The sequence below is a fragment of the Salminus brasiliensis genome, chromosome 15 (genome assembly GCF_030463535.1).
Source record: "Salminus brasiliensis chromosome 15, fSalBra1.hap2, whole genome shotgun sequence".
Lineage (NCBI taxonomy): Eukaryota > Metazoa > Chordata > Actinopteri > Characiformes > Bryconidae > Salminus > Salminus brasiliensis.
In genome coordinates, this window is record NC_132892.1 from 7,865,624 (window position 1) to 7,885,200 (window position 19,577).

The window sequence follows — 19,577 nt, forward strand, 5'->3', positions numbered from 1 at the left end:
TAAGGGTATTATAAAGAGTTTCTCGTGTTGCAGTACCTGTCAAAGAAAGGCATTCTTATAGATTTTGGAGCATTGCTGTGAGGATTTGATTGCATTCAGCAACAAAGGTGTTAGTGAGATTAGGATGTTGGATGATTACCATTTCAACTACCCATCTCATCCCAATATTAGATAGAGCACTATCATTCCAGAAAACACAGTTTCATTGCACTAGACATGCACTAGATATGGTGCCAGCCTCTGTATGTGCTGACCACATTTTTTCCATAACAGCTGAATTTCACTGGGAAAGAGATCTTTTCCATACACTTGAAAAATAACAGATTGGCACTTATTTTAGTCTTGGTACACACCTTGACAAAGACTTCTGCTAACTAGAAATGTTGAACCAAGAGTAATTACATTTGTTTCTTTGTCATGGCCTTCAGTCATTACCTGTACATAAAACATCTATTATCAAAGAATAGCCCCACCAGTTTGTGCATAATCCCTGTAGTTTCTTAGTGTGTAATAAGCCTTTCTGCGTTAGGGGGTTAATATTTTCTTTTTGCATTTTTGGGAAGGGCTGATCTGTTAGGAATGGTTTATTTTTATATGTGGTTGCAATTCATTAGAAAAAGACCTAACTAACCATAACCACATCAATTCACCCACACAAGTTTTTATTTGATTCTAGTTAACCTTTAGATTTTGGTATGTTTTAGTTACCTTTTAAAATTTCAGTTATCTTTATCTTCATTTATCTTCATTTCATCTGCATTAAAAGTTATAATTATTATCTAAATATTATTATCTAAATATTTATTTTCATTAATTATTTCTTCAATCCATACATTATATATTGGCTTAGCTGCATTTTAAAAAAATGTCAACCTCAATGTACTCTGAGCTTAAATAAAGCTTGATTGATTGATCATTTTAAAGTACTGCCGTGATGTGTGATTAGTCACTGCACCATACCACTGCAACACAGTCCACAAAAAAATTATATTTAAATTTATTTGTTAAAAATACTTTTAACTTTCCCATTACTTTTTTTCATCCAGCTTACTTTTTTATATACCTCATAGTTTGCTGTGAGTCTGTTGGCAAAAAAATAAAAAGGTTGTTTTTCATTGTGATGTGGAAGATAATGAGATCATCCAGAATATAATACTGTTTTAAGTAAAACATCTGGTAAAAAACAGTAAAACAATTAGCGTTCATATTTTGCTGTGTGACAATATGCATGCATGAACTATAATTCAATTTTAAATTACTAAATTAATAATTTTTAAGACACAAACATTAGATAGCTCAAACATTTCAGTTTGAGTAATATATTTAATTTATTTGGATACTAAACACATTACATACAAATAAGAATATATTGGTGATGCATTTATGGATACAATGATGAACTGTAAGGTTTTTGAGAATGGCACACATGTGTAAGGACAAGGATGCTTGCATGGAGCAGTGTAAAGTTGCTGATGGAGAACAGGGGTTTCTTTTTTAATAATAAGTCTCCTTTTCCACCCAGCCTAGGAAGAGAAAATAGAAGTACAATGTCATTAATAAGAACCACATCATACGCTTGCATATGCACAATATTTCTGAGTACACCTGGGGGAGAGATGTATATGATATACTCATAACCGCCTTACCTCCTGGGTTTCGCCTTAGAAGGTATCTTCTTGCCTCATCATAGAAGAAGATGAGGAGTGCATATGGTACGGCACATAATAACCACCAAGCTCTGAATGAAATTAATTAGAATAAACAGTGTAAATTTTTGGCATAACATCTTTTTAAATTAAGAGAATTCAATGAAATGAATAATTCAATGTACTGTAATAATATGCAGTAGCACTTTATATCCAGTGTTTATTAAAATCTACACACAAAAGTTTTTATTATTATTTTTTTTTATTGTTTTATTATGATTAAATAGGATCTATGCACAGCACTGTTATATTTTTCGAGCAAACAAAGATGTTCACAACATTTTGTCATCAACAGAGTACACTTACTTGAGTGGATACATTCTAAGGGCAACATCCATGCCTGGGCAGTAAGACAGGAAGAGTGCAAGCCCTGCCTCTTCAAAAATGCCAAACATAAGGACTTTGTTCCTGCTACATGGGACACAAGTGGTGACATTTCATTTTTTTTCTAACAGCATGTCAAAGTGCCCTATTGCTTTGTTTTTGTAAAATTAGATGTTTGTTTACATACCGCATTCCCTGTTGAACAATGGAATTAACCCTGGTCTTACAGATGACCGTGTCAGCCACCTGCACTATCACAATACTGACAAAGTATGCAGTGTGGCATGTGTACTCCAGTATTTTTCTGCTTTCATATGTCTGCAACAGAGTTATAGCATTATTTGTGATGTGAACATTGTTTCTGTCATTTTGCTTGATCTACTTTGCTTTGTGATATGTACCCATTGCTGGCCATAGCTGTCCTCCAAGTCATTGCAATTCTTATCATCCCAGCTTATGCGTAGTCCTATCAGAAATAATGGCATGAATCCATTCTCAGAAAGGACTACAAAGTAGGTGAAGAACCCTGCAGCTGCTTGCATCATTCCTGAAAAGGTCATGAAAAGGTCATGAAATACTACTACTACTACTACTACTATTAGTAGTAGCTTATCACTCACACTAGTGATAAACATTCTTAAAAAGCTTTTATAACTTTAGAAATTTAGGGAAAAGGCAAATAAAAAACATTATAAGACAAGAACTGAACTAAAAGTAAAAAGAAAAATAATAAAAATATATAAAAATTCATAAAAACAAACAAACAAACAAAATATATATATATATATTTACATTCTGTTATAATTATAAATGCACATACCAATCTGGCCATACGCCATACTGATTAGCCTTTCGTTCACAAGTTTGTCTGTTTGGGCATTTCTGGGCTGTCTCTTCATGATATCACTCTCAGCAGGCTCATATGCAAAAGAAATAGCAGGCACCTTCGGAGGCCAGAGACACATTCATTCACATTCAGTTACTACAATTTGTGTAAAATACCTTCATAATGAATTTTGGTTATATATTCTTACCATGTCAGTTCCCAGATCAATGCATAGAATAGTTACAGTGCCCAGAGCAAGAGGAATGCCAGCAATGACAAAGAAGAGGAAGGGTGACATCTCAGGGATTTTACTGGTCAAGGTGTATGCAATGGATTTCTTCAAGTTGTCAAATATAAGACGGCCTGATAAGAGAATTCTATTTTTAGCAAAATAGCTCAAATACTCAGTGGATCATACAATTTCACATTGAGCATTTTTGTACCTTCTTCTACACCAGTCACAATTGAGGCAAAGTTGTCATCCAGGAGAATCATATCAGCAGCCTGTTTGGAGACATCAGATCCAGCAATACCCATAGCTACCCCAATATCAGCCTTCTTCAGAGCAGGGGAATCATTTACACCATCACCAGTCACAGCCACTATGGCACCCTGTTGGTACAAAAATATGGGTGTACAATTTTTTTTTTTTTTTTTTTTACAAATTTTTGCTCAGCAATAATTAATGTATGGCAAATAATATGTAATAGGAATGAACAATGTATTGTACCTGTCGCTGGCAACCTTCCACAATGATGAGTTTTTGCTGTGGAGAAGTTCTTGCAAACACAATCTCAGTGTGGTGCTTTAAAATGTCATCCAGCTGCTCTGGGGTCATATCTTTTAGCTCTCCTCCATGAACAACACAGGCTTTTGCTTCCCTGGAAAGAAATTTATAACGACTTTGGCTGTCTTAACTACTTTTTGCATGGCATCTGCATCATAAAGAATGGTGAAATCTGTTCCACAGGCTATTCTTCTTTACCTAGGGTCAACATCTCCAATAGGAATGTTCAGACGAGCCGCAATGTCTTCCACCGTCTCATTGCCCTCAGAGATGATACCCACACCCTTAGCAATGGCCTTGGCTGTGATTGGATGATCACCAGTGACCATGATTACCTGAAAATATCAGACAACATTAAGATTAGGATAATTTTCTATAACTTTCTATATAAAACACACATAAATCAAGTGACTTACCTTGATTCCAGCGCTTCTACACTTGGCAACTGCATCTGGTACAGCAGCACGAGGAGGATCAATCATAGACATGAGGCCAACAAAGCACAAGTTCTCTGTGGGAAAGTTCACCTCCTCTGTGTCAAATGCAAAGCCCTCAGGAAACTGGTCATCAGAGAGATTGTAATGGCAGAAACCTACAAAATAAATATCACATTTTTCATAGGTCCAACATGTATATATATATATATGTGTATATACATTATATAAAAGATATAGAACTAAATGGGATATATGTATGATTTTTAGTGGGTACACCAATTTGAACCAAATTTGAATCTATTTCACAGCAAATCTCACCCAGTACTCTTTCTCCAAGGCCTCCTAGTTTCATGTATGCATTCTGGAAAGCGTCCTTCATTTCATCATCCAAGGGCTCTTCTTTTCCTTGAAGCAAAATGGTTGAACATCTGTCCAGAATCCTCTCAGGTGCTCCTTTCATTAATAGCAGATGTTTGGTTTCTGAAGAATTTGGGTTCTTGTGGATTGAGAGCTAGCACAGAACATAGCAGGTGATATTAGAGCTAAGCCTTAATAAGCTTTAAGACTCAAAAATATATTATGTTTGAAAAACAGATACCTGATATTTGTTGGTGGAGTTGAAAGGGATCTCAGCCACCTTTACATGTTTATCTCTCATATCCTTCACAGAACCACAGCAAAGCTCAATACACTTCAGCAGAGCAGATTCTGAGGCATCTCCTGCAGTATTTCTCTATGAAGAGAAAATAGAGCTCTGTTATATAATTACATTTGCTTATTAGCAAATGCAATTTCATATTAAAAATGATGTGTGTCCTATGAGGCTCAGAGGAAGTGTACTAGCCTTCCTAATCCCAGGGGACTAGTTTTGCAGTCCATTAAGTAATGTTATCATAGAACACCTGTACAGTTTACAATCAATTTGCATTTATTAAGAGATCTCTAAAATGACAGAAAATAGAGTGCCTGCTTGATTTACACACTACAAAAATAAGTTCAATGTATAGGATATTCCATGTTCAAACATTTGGTTTTATCATTATTTTTTAGTGCCAACCAATTGAATGCATGTGCACCATGTCCAAATCTACATTAATTCTGAATTTTTTTTACCCACATAACTGTAATCTTTCCATATAAAAAGATTTTATAATACCTGCTGCCGTCATTTAGTTTGTATTACCAAAAAGTCAATTAAATGATGGAGCTACTGTACATAACAAAATGTGATAATGAAGATATACCTTGAGAATTGGAACATTGGTCTGATCAGCAAGAAAAACAGAACGGTTGCACAGACCAGCCACACGAGCAAGGGCAGCCCAAGTAGGAGAGCTTCTGTCAAAGGATGTTCCACTCTGGTTTTCTGTGGTATCGGCTTCATGGATCTGGTTGTCAAACCACATGTGAGCCACAGTCATACGGTTCTGTGTTAAGGTTCCAGTTTTGTCTGAGCAAATTGTGGAAGTAGAACCAAGAGTTTCCACAGCTTCAAGATTCTTCACAAGGCAGTTTTTCTTGGCCATTCGCTTAGCGGTCAGAGTCAGACACACCTGTAATGAGCAGCAGATGAATTAATAATAATAATGATAATGCTATCTTGACTTTAGTAATGACTTTTTCCAGTGTAAATTTCAGTCTGTGTTCAGTTTTAAAAATAAGAGTAAGAGACTTACAGTAACTGTAGCAAGTAGACCCTCTGGCACATTGGCAACAATGATACCAATCAAGAAAATAACAGCCTCCAGCCAGCCATACCCAAGGATGAGGGATAAGGTGCAGAATGTGACACCCAGAAAAACAGCTACAGTAGTAATAATGTGGATAAAGTGCTCAATCTCTATGGCAATCGGGGTCTTTCCAACTTCAAGGCTTGATGCAAGGGTTGCAATTCGACCCATCACAGTGCGATCACCAGTGTTGATAACAATGCCTGTAGCAGAACCTAAGGGAGAAAGTGCAATCATTTGTAATTAACAATTCATCTTTGGTTTCTTTGGTTGAGAAGGGGAACTTCTCATCTTCCCCTCACCCCAACCAAAAAGTCTTCTCTTCCCATTTTGTGTACATGAGTTTTATTAGAACAATGTCCAAAGGCACCCAGTTTAACACACATTGTCTTGGTGAATCAACTAGCAATTTTAATTGCAAATATTATATTTATTTATATGGTACCTTCGACACAGTTGGTTGAAAAGAACACAATATTCCTTGTCTCCAGTGGATTGTCATTGGAAAATTCAGGAGTACGAGGTTGGGGCTCTGATTCACCAGTAAGGGAAGAGTTATCCACCTAAAATAAATTAATTGTTTATTACATTATTTTTGCTAGAAACATTCAGTTTTTTCAGAGAGTTTCAAAATTAGTTTTAAAATGAATTTTCAGCAGATTTTAAGTTAGATGCATGATGAATTATGGTGAGTCAGCATTTATTTTACAAAAGGCTGAAATAAATAAATTATTAATGAATAAATTGTAATTATTTTTTGATAAATGTTTAAAATCTAACCTTGCATCCATGTGCAGAAATGATGCGCAGATCAGCAGGAATGCGGTCACCGCCTTTAATATCCACAAGGTCACCAACAACCACTTCTTCAGCTCTAATGCTCTTCTTTTCACCATCACGAATGACCAGTGCATGCTATATTACCAAAACAAATTAGAAAAAATGATGGAATAGACAAGGGTATCATTTTGAGTATCCTCAACATTTCTTTTCCTTTGTTATACCTGTGGAACAAGGTTCTTGAAGGATTCCATGATCTTTGAACTCTTGGCCTCTTGATAGTATGAGAAGCAACCCGTGATTAACACCACAGAAGCAAGAACAACACCCAGGTACAACTGATGAAAAAAGCATATAAGATATAAGAAAATTGTATTAACCAACAGTGAGGCTCCATGTATCCCTCATGTAATAAAAAAAAAAAAAAAAAAAAAAAAAAATTAAACACCTGTACTTCTTACATTGTCATTTGTTGGATCAATTTCTGTAGTAATTTGTACTGTGTAGGCTAAAAAACAAAGGAAAGATCCAATCCACAGTAGTGTACAGAATCCACCAAAGAGCTGTTTGCAGAACTTGACCCATTCTGAAGTAGTAGGTGGAGGGGTCAGAGCATTGGGTCCATCTCGGTCCAAGATTTCCTTTGCACGGGAACTTGACAAACCCTTTCAGGAAAAATATGTTTTTGTAAACTCATCAGTACTACTTTAAAAGTATCAATATGTTTTCCAGTGTATTTTGCTGTGCTTTTTGACTGTGTCTTCAACTTACCCTGATGAGGTCAGTACCATATTTTCGCTGGATCTCGTCCACAGTCAACTTGTGATCATCCTGTAACAATAAACATGTGCATATATGTTATAATAATTGATTTGAATATATTTGTAATAATATAGATTTTCCAAATACAATGACAATTAGAGTAGCCTAATTGTAGCATTTGTCTGAATAACTATTTATTTTTATCTATTTATGTCTGTTGTGTTACCATGCTAATAAAGACTCACCAGATCCAGTTCTTTCTTCAGATTATCCATGTTCTTTTCTTTTGCTTCATTTTTACCCCTTTCCTCTGTGGTAGCCGCCACAGTGTACTTGTCAGTTCCTTTCTAGAAAAAACAAAAGATGAAAAACACATGAAAATATGAACACAGCTCTTCAAAGATCAAGAACCACATATTATACATTATAAAAGAAGTTAAGCTGAACAAAATAATGATTAAATGTAAAAAATCAGTTAAGACTGGCCACAGTCAACTCACTCCCCGTCCCATTTTTCCTCCACTTTCTTCTCAGCTCTCCTGTCTGTGTCTCTTCAGACACGTCAGAGACTTTCCAAAGTATGTTGGCAAATTTTTATACCCCATCAGTTCACCTATCTGAAAGGGAGGGTGTTTGCGTAAAACTGGACATACAGGTAGGTAATTTGTTCTAAATGGCCACCTAGAAAAGGCCTTCCCAAAACATCTGAGATGTTTGTGGAAACGTTCAATTATTTTTCAGTACACAACACACTTATACAGGTATGACATGCATCTGCTGCTACTCGGAAGACAGTATTCCAAGAAAGGCATTTCATCATTTTCTTGTTATTCTACTTTCAAAAGACATTAGTATGAATTAGAACACAAGAACTCACAGCTCAGTTTATCAATTTAGTCACAGTGCAATAAGTCTTACAGAGCAAGCTAATCAGTCTGGGATGTCAACAAATGTAACAAATCTAGTATCTAGTATCTAGTTTGGTATTTTTTATCAATAATGTTTAAATAGTTCTGACCAGAGGAGGATGGGTCCCCCTTGTGAGTCTTGGTTCCTCCCAAGGTTTCTTCCTCCAGCTCTGAGGGAGTTTTTCTTTGCCACTGTCGGCGTTGGCTTGCTCACTGGGGGTCTTTGATCCTTCATGTCTTACGTTATTTCTCTTTTTGTCTCTGTCTTTTACTAATTACTAATTTCTAATTATGTTAAGCTGCTTTGTGATGACAACAGTTGTAAAAAGCGCTATACAAATAAATCTGACTTGACTTGACTTGACTCCCTAAAGCCTGACTGAATCAGTTGTGTTTAATGAAGATTCAAATTTACCACTGTTATTCCATAGTATTGCACCAAAGAAGCATTTATGACACCTACATATGGCACCCATATCTGTCAAGGGTAGAGATGTTTAACTTTAAATGTTAGTCGTAATCTGTTAATTTGATTGCCAATATACTAATTATTTCTTTGAATCTTCTATGTGTTAGGCACCTTAATCTTAATAGTCTCTCTGTTTCTGTTTCACAGTTTTTTGTTCATTGTGAACAGTGAGGTTAAGAATCATGTTTGGGTGAGAGGAAGGGGTAAGCATTAAATAAATAAAAACTCTTACACAGTTGGAATGTATTTACTTTAAAGCCATTGTGTAGGAGTGATGAAAACAGAACTATACAGGAGTAAGCCTTAAGGCTTTGGACACATAGCTTTGGACACATAGCAGATTTATTTCCCGATCTCTGTGAAAATTATTTTACAAAATACATATTAAAGTGTTCAGGACTGGCAATGTTTTCCAAATGGAAAATACACCACTTTAAAGCATAGCGTTTACCATAAACATATGAGATACGGGCAAATATTTTTGGTAAAATTGTGGTCACAAATTTCTTTCAGAGTAATTGCCCTTCCCTGAAATTCCTGGAATTTTCTTTGTCATTGAGGATTTTTCAATTCTGCCAACTACAAACCATAAACATTGCAATCGTTTTGCTTTCTTTTTGTGTTAAAAAAACTCACACATAATATGTTACTTCTCTCTAGTCACCAGAGGGTTTCTGTTAGCCTGAATGTTAAACTTCTACAAAATAGTCTACTGAATGAGAAATTGGTAGAGACAGCTTTTCTGAATGTTTTGATGTCTATGGAATACTGCATGAACATTGACTATATGCTTCTTGGAAAATGCTTATTTCAGTGAAACACTGTATGATTTAAGTAACCAGATAGAATAATTAAAGAAACAGTAAAGGAAAGGATTACTTTAGTCATTTATATCATTTATGGCTTAGTAGGAAAGCTGAAAGAATGGTGTTTTTTATGTATTTGTATATATTTTTTAACAACTGATTATTGCAAACCAGTTTCACAAAATGTCAGTACTGAGACAAAAGCTTAACAAAAAAACTTCCTCCAAGCTCAAAGTCATTGTTTCAGGTGTACTGATCAAAGTAATGATGATGGATAATAGAGTGGGTAGCTGATCTGAGGTGGATGGCAGGACAGTCCAATGGTCAAACTTCCATTGGGTGCAGGAGACTCTGAAGGTCAAACTTCCATCTGTGTCAGGTCATACAGATTGGCAGTTAATAAATCAGAAAAGGTACATTGGCTTAGTATCATGGGGGCACTTCTATGCCTCAATATTACAATTTCAAGACATGTGCAAATGCATACACACACATTTAAAATGAGTTGGGAAGTTGGGGTCACTGGAAGCCTGAGGTAGGGGGAGCAGGGAATCCATCAAATACCACAACTTATACTTGTACAGTGCTAGTAATTAGTTATTCAGTCACACTAAAAATGCTTACAAATAAAACACAATTCATTCATTATGCAAAATATTGTTACATTCTTTCTAGTGTGTACATAACAATTAAGAATAATTTAAAACCAGTCAGCACAGGGTACACCATGAAATGAATTAGTCTTAATTCTCAGTTGACATTATTGGGGGCTGCTCTGCTTGGCTGCTTTGCATTGATGCTCAAGTGTAAAAAAAACATATACTCTGAATTAAGAAGGTATCAGGGGCCTTGTTTGGGAAAAAAGGAACAAATCTGCAAAAAATAAAGTATGAACAGTATAAAATGGTCACACACAATTAACAGGCTAACCACTTGTCATTTGTGAGCTTGCAATACTTTTATGAATAGTATATTTGTGACAACATTCCATATTTGTATAACAAGCATTTGAATGTAATTTCACACATTTTCATCATTGCTTGTGATTATTTTTAGTCAGTGTATTGTACGCTTTTATTTTATTCACTTTGTGGCTGACCTGCGATCCATTGTACCCAAGCCAAACATGCTTAATGTTTAATAAACATTCTGTCTGGTTACCTTATATTTGAAGTCAAAATAAATGGGAAATTATGACACAATTTTTAGACAAAGTTGAATGTGGTCAATTTTGATTATTATGCATCCATCTACTTATCTGCTTCTTCTTGATCAGGGTCACAGTGGGTCCAGAGCCCACCTGACATCATTGGGCACAAGGCAGGAATACCCCCCCTTGACAGGGGATCAATCTTTTGCAGGGTACCACACGCAATCGTTTAGTTACACCTAGAGGCAATTTTACAGCCAATTCACCTGCTGTGTGTTTTCGTGAGGTGGGAGGACACCTGAGCGGATACACAAAGAATGCAATCTTCACAGACAGTGACTGGAGAGAGGATCGCAACTCCAGGATCTTGGCCATTGGAGCTGTACAACACATGCACAACACAACACAATTTATTTTCTACACCTCAAAAACTCAGATCAAAAATTTAATTCAGTGACATGTGCACTTGGCAAAATTACTAAGCTAGCTAAGCTTTAGCTAACTTAGCTAAGAGTTTGTGACCCTTTTCTGTGATGTTCTTAAATCATATATTATATACAATATATTTATAATTTTACATATTTTAGTGATAATCATATGATATTGAGGGCCTTTTAAAATGGATCATTTATCCAACCAAAAACAAAATCCTAGCAACTAGATTAACACTGACAAAACAGAAGTTCTCCTTTTAGGTTCAAAAGTTGCAAGAAATATATTACCAGACTAAATGTTACACTTAACTTAACTTAACTTAGACAGCTTTTCTACATCTTCAGAACATTGCCAAACTAAGAAATTCCTTATCTCTACAGGACACAGAAAACTAGTACATGCTTTTATTACCTCAAGGTTAGATTATTGCAATGCACTAATGTCAGGTAATGTAATTCAAAATGCAGTCAGAGTCCTTACTAAAACTAGAAAATTTGACCATATCACTCCAGTTCTATCAGCACTGCATTGGCTTTCAGTTAAATGCTATATTTACTATAAAATTGTTTTATTGACATACAAAGCCCTACATGGCCTCGCTCCTGAGTACCTGCAAGATCTTATTATTATGACTATGAACCATCGTGATTACTTAGATCACAGGGTGCTTCTTAATAGTTCAGAAAGCCTCAGGACTCAGATGCAGTCTTAATCTTCAAGTCTAAGCTGAAAACTCATCTGTTTAGCTTTGCTTTTGGTAATTAATGGACATAGGGAATTTTAGTATACTGAGATGCTGGAGCTGTCACCCTGCCCCTTGCACACAAGCACAGAGGTTGGTGGCTTGACGGACACCAGTGTTTCAGGGTGCTCCCATAGGTCTGCTAGCCTCTGGCTCTCTCCTTTTAATTAAGTTATTATAGTCAGAACTGCCAGAGTTGTCAGCCACACTGCTCAACATTCTCTGCTCTCCATAAACTGATACTGCTCAACATTCTCTGTTACAATTTACATGGACTCTTAACTATCTGCCATTCTTATTACCACCATTAACCATCCTTACTATAATTACTATAACCATCACATATGATTATATTACATTTTATTAGGTTATATTATTATATTAGGATATTATAATTATGTTGCACACCTGAGCAGTAAAACAGTCTTATGTGGTGGTTCGGTAACTTTTATCAATCATTTATAAATAGTTTTGACCAGAGGAGGATGGGTCCACCTTGTGAGTTCCTCCCAAGGTTTTTTCCTCCAGCTCTGAGGAAGTTTTTCTTTGCCACTGTTGCCTTTGACTTACTCACTGGGGGTCCTCGGTTTTCATGTCATTTTATGATTTCTTATTCTTCTTATTGATTCTCTAAAGCTGCTTTGTGACAACGCAAGTATTTGTACAAATATATTGTACAAATCAATTTGATTTGATTTTGATTGAATAAATGTACATGTTTACAATATATGAACCATTAATGAAAAAAAAAACTATTTATTTACATTTTTGTGTATGTCAGAGGATGACTTCGGACATTTCCTTCTGATGAGATCAGGTTTGTGCAAGTAAGACTGCAAAAGGGTGTACCACCATTAAGTGTCATCTTAACCCTCTTTCAAATCATTAAGGCCATATGGGGATTTATCTTTGCCTTTCTGTCCAGCAATGAGCAGAACTATCTGAGAGTGTTCTTGGATTTCCAGATGACTTCATCACCTTTGGGATGAATTAGAGCAAAGACTGGGAGCCAAGCCTTCTTATTCAACATCTGTGACTTCACAAATGCACTTCTTGAAGAATGGTAAAAAAATTCAATAAACACACTCCTAAACCTTGTGGAAAGCGAGGCAGGCGAGTGAATACTTTTGGTAATATAGTGTTTGTGGAAGAGTAGCCAAAATAGTAGGCTAGGTGAGGTTAAGGGTGTTTTCATCATATGGCCACTGCCAATAAATAAACACAGTTTTTAAATAAACACAAAAAAGTTGCAGGATGGTTTTATTCATCATTAGTTTATACTGTAGTTTATATCTTTGTACATCATCTGTTTATACCATAAGTGCTATTGACAGTCAGTAATAGTGTGTCTGCTATTTCACAGTTAACAGCAAAAGGTACATTTTTCAATCAGTGTTACTTCACATATTTTGTCTATAAATTATGTACAAACAATGTGTCCAATGATGTGTTTGGCGCAGGAGTTCCCCTTGAATTAATAATATGTTTCTTTTTCCACCCATCCTGGAAAAAGGGACAAGCAATGATTAATTCAAAAGCATTTTTGAACTTACAGATTTTGATCTGTACAGATGTACAGATTGACTAATCGCTAATTTTCTAATATTTGTTTAATTGTGTCTATATTTTGGTTATAAGAATATCAGTATTCAAACAATTAAGTAAATCATATTTTAGAATGTATTGTTAATGAGAATGGTTAAAACTAAATAAAATTTAATTTTGTTTATTATAGACTTCATTGCACTACAATAAATTCCATAACATTTCTTACCTCCTGGGTTCCGCCTAAGGATATATCTTCTAATCTCATCATAGATAAATATGAGGAATGCATACGGTAGGGCACATAACCACCACCAAGGTCTAAAAAAGGAGGGAAATGACAGTAGTTACACTAGAAACACATTTTACCACCACAGTAACTGCTTACTCAAAAAATAATCTAAAGAAATCTGCAGGTGACAGAACCATACATGACTTTTAACCCCTCAGGAGTGTATTGCTTTACTATGTTAATGTAAAGCGCTTAATTTCTTTGTACACAATTTTGGAGGCAGACTTACTTGAGGGGATACATTCTGATGGCAACATCCATGCCTGGACAGTAAGACAGGAAAGAAGCCAAAGCTGTCTCCTCAAACAGACCAAAGATAAGAATTTTGTTTCTGAAGAAAAAAAAAGCAGAGGATGATTAAAACAATACTTAATTTCATAGTTTAATATTGGAAGGCTGAAATGTGACAATGTTTACAACAGTTAAAAATGTTATCTACATACTTCATTTTTTGTTGTACAATGGAATTCATCCTGGTCTTACAGATGATCAAGTCAGCCCACTGCACAATCACAATACTGACAAAGAATGCAGTGTGGCATGTATACTCTACAATTTTTCTGCTTTCATAGGTCTGCAAAACAATCATGCTTTGTAAGATACATTGGATAGAAAAATAATTTTACAGCTTAAATGTGAACTTATATCTTGGCTGATTTGCCAAACATACCCATTCCTGGCCATAGCTGTCCTCCAGGTCATTGAGATATTTATCATCCCAATCAATACGCACCCCTATAAGGTACGAAGGCAGGAATCCATTCTCAGCAAGAATTACAAAATAGGTGAAGAAACCTGCAGCTGCTTGCATCATTCCTAAAAAAGAAAGAATTAAATCATCCAGAATGTTTTAATGGAATTTTTATAATGCACTTCTGAGCAATAAATCTGTCTTGTCTGAATTAAACTCTGCATGTTTTGAGACCTCCAAGTGGAGATTGCAATTACAAAACCATTGCCAGAATGGCAATGACAGAATCTATGTAGCCTCACCAATCTGTCCATAGGCCATACTGATGAGCCTTTCATTCACCAGCTTATCTGTTTTGGGGTTTCTGGGCTGCCTCTTCATGATGTCACTCTCAGCACTTTCATATGCCAATGAAATTGCAGGTACCTACAAAAAAAGCACATTTGATATATGAATAATTATGATAGGGAACACTGGAACTTGTCATTATGCAATCTAACTGGAGATCTCTCACCATGTCAGTTCCAAGGTCAATGCAAAGTATAGTGACAGTGCCAAGAGGGAGAGGAATGCCAGCAATGATGAAGAGCAGAAAGGGTGAGATCTCAGGTATGTTACTTGTCAAAGTGTAGGCAATTGATTTCTTCAAGTTGTCAAAGATAAGGCGCCCTACAAAGTCAGGTTTCATTAAAATATCCTTCTCAGTTTAAACATGATGATAAGCAATTTAAGTGTTTTTTTTGTACCTTCTTCCACACCAGTCACAATGGAAGCAAAGTTGTCATCCAGTAGGATCATGTCAGCAGCCTGTTTAGAAACATCAGATCCAGCGATACCCATAGCTACCCCAATATCAGCCTTCTTCAGAGCTGGAGAATCGTTCACACCATCACCAGTCACAGCCACAATGGCACCCTTGCACAAATAGTGTACAAATAATAGATTGAAAAACATGATAAAATATTTAACATAATTTTTTCGCAATAAACCGACTAAAAGAAGACTTACGATACCTGCCGCTGGCAACCTTCCACAATGATGAGCTTTTGTTGTGGAGAGGTTCTTGCAAACACAATCTCAGTGTGATATCTCAGGATATCATCCAACTTTTCTGGACTCATTTCCTTTAGTTCTGCACCATGGACCACACAGGCTTTTGCTTGTCTGGAAATATGTTTAATATCAGTCCGAAATGTGTTTCTGCATTAGACATTTCAAACATGTTTCATTCTTTTATGGTACAACAAAATAGCATTTGTGGAAGTAAATAAAAAAAAAACCTGGGATCAACATCTCCAACAGGAATGTTCAGACGAGCTGCAATGTCTTCCACAGTCTCATTGCCTTCAGAAATAATACCCACGCCTTTAGCAATAGCCTGTGCTGTGATTGGATGGTCTCCAGTAACCATTATCACCTGGAAACAAAGGAAACTACATGAATGTCTTTCTATTGTGCAATGTGTTACTCAGTTATATGAACTTTACTGCTGTACCTTGATTCCCGCACTTCTACACTTGGCTACTGCATCTGGTACAGCAGCACGAGGGGGATCAATCATGGACATGAGGCCAACAAAACACAGATTTTCAGTAGGGAAGTTCACCTCCTCTGTGTCAAATGTGAAACCCTCAGGGAACTGATCATCTGGGAGTTTGTAATGGCAGAAACCTGTAATGTAAAGCATAAATATTTGTGACTACAGTTTGCCTACTATTGCAAATTGTGCAAACAGTTTCAAGATTATCTTACCCAACACTCTTTCTCCTAGTCCTCCAAGTTTTACATAAGCATGTTGAAAAGTATCCTTTATTTCATCGTCCAAACGTTGCTCTATTCCTTGAATCATAATGGTTGAGCATCTGTCCAGGATTCTCTCAGGGGCTCCCTTCATTACCAGTAAGTGTTTAGTTTCTAAGGGGCTGGGGTTCTTGTGAATTGAGACCTTATAAACAAAAATTAGATTTTTTGTGGAGGGAGGGTCCAGTGAATATAGTCAACATTTACTAAAAAGCTAAAGTCAATTCTTAAAATGCTAAGTCAAAGTACCTGGTATTTGTTGGTAGAGTTAAAGGGGATCTCAGCAAGCTTTGGGTACTTGTCTCTCATGTCTATTACTGGGCCGCAGCAAAGTTCAATACATTTAAGTAGTGCAGATTCTGATGCATCACCTGCTGTATCTCTCTACAAAAACAAACACAAACACACACACATTCAGTAAAAGTCTGGAGGAATTACAGGGACTAAGGTTACTTTATGCATGGCTACATGAAAGGAAGAGGTAAGAAAAAGACCCAATAAATAGATCTAAGATTAGGAAAATATATAACAGTATAACAGTTTTAATGACCTTAAGGATGGGAACTTTGCTCTGATCCCCAAGAAAGACAGCACAGTTGCATAGGCCAGCCACACGAGCAAGAGCTGACCATGTGGGAGAGCTTCGGTCAAATGAAGTTCCACTTTGGTTCTCTGTGGTGTCAGCTTCATGGATCTGGTTGTCAAACCACATGTGGGCCACAGTCATGCGATTCTGAGTAAGCGTTCCAGTCTTATCAGAGCAAATGGTGGATGTGGAGCCAAGTGTCTCCACAGCTTCAAGGTTTTTCACCAGACAATTCTTTTTGGCCATTCGTTTGGCAGTTAGAGTTAGACATACCTTAAAAATAAAGTAACAACAGCTTGTTTGTTGATGATTCAATTAATTTACTTCAGCTTTTATATAAGATTGTAGTTGTTTTTTTAAGCACCCTGTATCTTTTTGAGAGATAGTCACAGTGTGTTGTTTAACATGATTGAAGATGATTAAAAATTATTAAAATGATTGAGGTTGGCACCTTTGCCCTTTTAAATATTTTAAATGGTGACATTATTTACTGCACTCTTTTAAAATGTCTGCACTGGAAAAACATTTCAGACTTGCAGGCAATTAGAAAGACAATATGGATAAATTTTATTTTTGTATGTAGATAACGTTAATTAAAATGACCAACTCCTAAATTCATTCTTTTACATATAAAATAAGGTACACTTTAAGAATAAAATGCAAAAAAAGTTTTGCATCACCAGTTTCAGTACTTACTGTGACTGTGGCAAGTAGACCTTCTGGCACATTGGCAACAATGATTCCAATAAGGAAAATGACCGCTTCCAGCCAGCCATATCCAAGGATGAGAGACAAGATGAAGAAAGACACACCCAGGAAAACAGCAACACCAGTGATAATGTGGATGAAATGTTCAATCTCTTTGGCAATTGGGGTTTTTCCGCCCTCAAGGCTTGAAGCTAGTATAGCAATACGGCCCATGACAGTGTGATCACCAGTGTTGATAACAACACCTCTGGCAGTACCTGAGAAAAAAATATTACTATTCATATTGCTAAATTCATGATTTACTATTATTATTATTATTATTATTATTATTATTATCATCACATTAAAATTAGCAATACTGCTTTATTAGTTATTTTAGTGTTCATGTGTATATTTCTACCTTCTAGGCAGTTTGTGGAAAAAAATACAATATTCCTTGTCTCCAAAGGATTTTCATTGGAAAAGTCAGGAGTACGACTTTGTGGCTCAGATTCACCAGTAAGAGATGAGTTGTCCACCTGAAAAAGAAGATTTTTGTTGTTTAATGCAGTCAGGTTAAAACCTTCAAAAGTAACATTTTGTTTTTTGGACAGTCAGCTAGTATTTTGAATCATTTAGCATTAAATTTGAAGGGGTTTTGTCTTACCTTACATCCATGTGCAGAGATGATGCGCAGATCAGATGGAATTCTGTCACCCGCTTTAATCTCCACAAGGTCACCAACTACTACTTCCTCAGCATTAATGCTCCTTTTCTCACCATCACGAATAACAAGAGCTTGCTATATAAGACAAAAGTAATCAGTTAAGGACATAGATGCACAAAGTTATATTTCTTTTACAGATTGTTGGCTTTTTACATGTGGGACAAGGTTCTTGAAGGAGTCCATGATCTTTGAGCTTTTAGCCTCTTGATAATATGAGAAGCAACCAGTAATCATTACCACAGCAGCAAGAACAATACCCAGGTACAACTGTGAAAAAACAAACAAACAGTGATAAGCACTTCAGGTATATTAAAGTTTAAAATACAGAATTTTCAAGCAATGTGCATATCTTACATTATCTTTTTCTGGTTCATTCTCTGTAGTAATCTGGATTGTGAAAGCCAGGAAACAAAGGAAAGATCCAATCCACAATAATGTACAAAATCCACCAAAGAGCTGTTTGCAGAACTTGACCCATTCTGGGGTAGTTGGAGGTGGGGTAAGGGCATTGGGACCATCACGTTCAAAGATCTCCTTTGCACGGGAACTGGACAAACCCTTTATTAAAAAAATCATTTCACATCATTTACTACTATTTGACTATTGTCAATTTTAGATTTAAAAAACTCAAAAGACATTTTGTTTTTCTGGTCATTCTGTAGAGTAAATACAATGACTACATAAGCATTGTAGACATCACAACCATTATTTCCTACCATTAGTATTGCACATAAATTGCAAGTTGTTAAGTTTCTCTACAATGCACCATATCATTTCAGACCACTCTAAACAATATTGTTTGCATCTGAATAGTTTGATTATGCAACAATTTTAAAAAAGTAAATGGAATTATCCAGTAGTTTCCATTACAATAAACTTTCTACTCACTTTGTTAAGGTCAGTTCCATATTTGCGATGCAACTCATCTAAAGTTAGCTTGTGATCATCCTGCATAGGAGAGAATATGATAAATGCCTGAGGTTCAGTTAAACCTCAGGCACATTTATTTTATTTTAGTCAGTCTACAATTCTGTTTTTCAAACAATTTTGTACATTGTTCTTTTTTATGTAAATGTAATGTTTGACATTATTTATAAAATGATACGTGAGTGGGTAGATTTTCCTCACCAGATCCACTTCTTTCTTGAGTTCATCCATGTCCTTCTTCTTTTTCTTCTTTTTGTCATCATCTTCTGAAGTTGCTGCCAACTTGTATTTATCATTTCCAGTCTACAAAATGCATAAGAGTTAAAATGTGCACACAATATATGAAGAATGTATTATTACAAAATAATTTAAAAATATAAACAAAAAGTCATTGTTTGTTTGAGTAGCCTGATGTGCAATGCAATAAAGAGACACATAATACACTCACTCCTAACCCCAT

At 35.8% G+C, this 19,577-nt stretch overlaps 2 protein-coding genes across 3 annotated transcripts; both read right to left on the reverse strand.

Annotated features, from left to right (window-relative positions):
- Positions 1–1,389: 1,389 nt before the first annotated feature.
- LOC140535635 (sodium/potassium-transporting ATPase subunit alpha-1-like) lies at positions 1,390–7,864 on the reverse strand. 2 transcript variants are annotated; one of them, XM_072657039.1, is made up of 22 exons: positions 7,853–7,864; positions 7,598–7,699; positions 7,362–7,421; positions 7,052–7,255; positions 6,815–6,928; positions 6,591–6,725; positions 6,256–6,373; positions 5,757–6,025; positions 5,325–5,633; positions 4,679–4,813; positions 4,399–4,591; positions 4,060–4,235; positions 3,842–3,978; positions 3,587–3,737; positions 3,300–3,468; positions 3,065–3,219; positions 2,851–2,974; positions 2,432–2,577; positions 2,218–2,348; positions 2,013–2,114; positions 1,647–1,738; positions 1,390–1,523 (listed from the first exon to the last, which is right to left on the reverse strand). In XM_072657039.1, exons 1-22 carry the CDS (start codon positions 7,862–7,864, stop codon positions 1,495–1,497), a joined length of 3,063 nt encoding a protein of 1,020 aa, XP_072513140.1. In that variant the 3' UTR covers positions 1,390–1,494. The 2 variants fall into 2 exon arrangements, with proteins under 2 accessions (XP_072513140.1, XP_072513139.1); XM_072657038.1 differs by having other exon boundaries at positions 2,013–2,117.
- A 5,472-nt stretch (positions 7,865–13,336) lies between these two features.
- Positions 13,337–19,577, reverse strand: LOC140535641 (sodium/potassium-transporting ATPase subunit alpha-1-like). The gene is made up of 22 exons (XM_072657046.1): positions 19,566–19,577; positions 19,319–19,420; positions 19,079–19,138; positions 18,545–18,748; positions 18,344–18,457; positions 18,131–18,265; positions 17,885–18,002; positions 17,473–17,741; positions 16,741–17,049; positions 16,440–16,574; positions 16,143–16,335; positions 15,886–16,061; positions 15,671–15,807; positions 15,404–15,554; positions 15,137–15,305; positions 14,905–15,059; positions 14,693–14,816; positions 14,370–14,515; positions 14,143–14,273; positions 13,929–14,030; positions 13,637–13,728; positions 13,337–13,365 (listed from the first exon to the last, which is right to left on the reverse strand). The coding sequence occupies exons 1-22, from the start codon at positions 19,575–19,577 to the stop codon at positions 13,337–13,339; spliced, it is 3,063 nt and encodes a 1,020-aa protein (XP_072513147.1).

What these genes read in the sequence shown, in the direction of transcription:
- LOC140535635 (XM_072657038.1), bottom strand. An exon ending in ATGGTACTGACCTCATCAGG is followed by an intron (nt 7,256 to 7,361) that starts GTAAGTTGAAGA and finishes TTTTCCTGAAAG; the next exon opens with GGTTTGTCAAGTTCCCGTGC. An exon ending in TTCAACCAACTGTGTCGAAG is followed by an intron (nt 6,026 to 6,255) that starts GTACCATATAAA and finishes TTTCTCCCTTAG; the next exon opens with GTTCTGCTACAGGCATTGTT.
- LOC140535641 (XM_072657046.1), bottom strand. An exon ending in TCAAGAAAGAAGTGGATCTG is followed by an intron (nt 19,139 to 19,318) that starts GTGAGGAAAATC and finishes TCTCCTATGCAG; the next exon opens with GATGATCACAAGCTAACTTT. An exon ending in TGTGACTGGTGTGGAAGAAG is followed by an intron (nt 15,060 to 15,136) that starts GTACAAAAAAAA and finishes CTGACTTTGTAG; the next exon opens with GGCGCCTTATCTTTGACAAC.